The sequence below is a fragment of the Mesitornis unicolor genome, unplaced genomic scaffold, assembly GCF_000695765.1.
Source record: "Mesitornis unicolor isolate BGI_N332 unplaced genomic scaffold, ASM69576v1 scaffold2746, whole genome shotgun sequence".
Taxonomy (NCBI): Eukaryota; Metazoa; Chordata; class Aves; order Mesitornithiformes; family Mesitornithidae; genus Mesitornis; species Mesitornis unicolor.
In genome coordinates, this window is record NW_010190108.1 from 21756 (window position 1) to 22159 (window position 404).

The following is a 404-nucleotide window of genomic DNA, read 5'->3' on the forward strand; positions in this document are numbered from 1 at the left end:
TCACGACATGCTGCGGCTTCGGCCCCCCAGCGGGGAACCTCGCTCCTCCGAGCTTCCTGAGCAGGCTGCCCTGCGACCCGAGGGGGGACACAAAGGGGAGTCGTTGGGGCTGCACAGAGCAGACTTGTTTTGGTAAATCCAGACAAGCTTCTAGCAATAATTTAAAACTTGATATATATATATAATAATAAAAAAATCTCCCCTTACCAACCCAGCCAGAACATTTTTTTTTCTGAAGAGACACTAAGACATGAGTGTGTGCACAGGAGGGGAGGAAAAGCAAAGGGTGGGTCTGCTGGGAGCGGGTCTGGCTCTGGTCAGGGTTGTAATAGCAAAACGGTGTTTTAGATGCAGATCGTCTTTGCTTTCCAGCCACAAGAGAAAAAATCGTGTGCGTTGAAATT

The 404-nt window shown here is 49.0% G+C and overlaps 1 protein-coding gene across 1 annotated transcript in view; it reads right to left on the minus strand.

Moving 5' to 3' along the window:
• The window catches only part of LARP1 (La ribonucleoprotein domain family, member 1), a gene marked incomplete at its 5' end in the record, with an annotated part of 12646 nt that continues 12242 nt past the window's right edge, over positions 1–404 (minus strand). The window contains one exon of the mRNA XM_010186284.1: positions 1–70. Within this exon, the coding sequence (XP_010184586.1) occupies positions 1–70 (70 nt within the window). The remainder of the gene's footprint in view (positions 71–404) is intronic.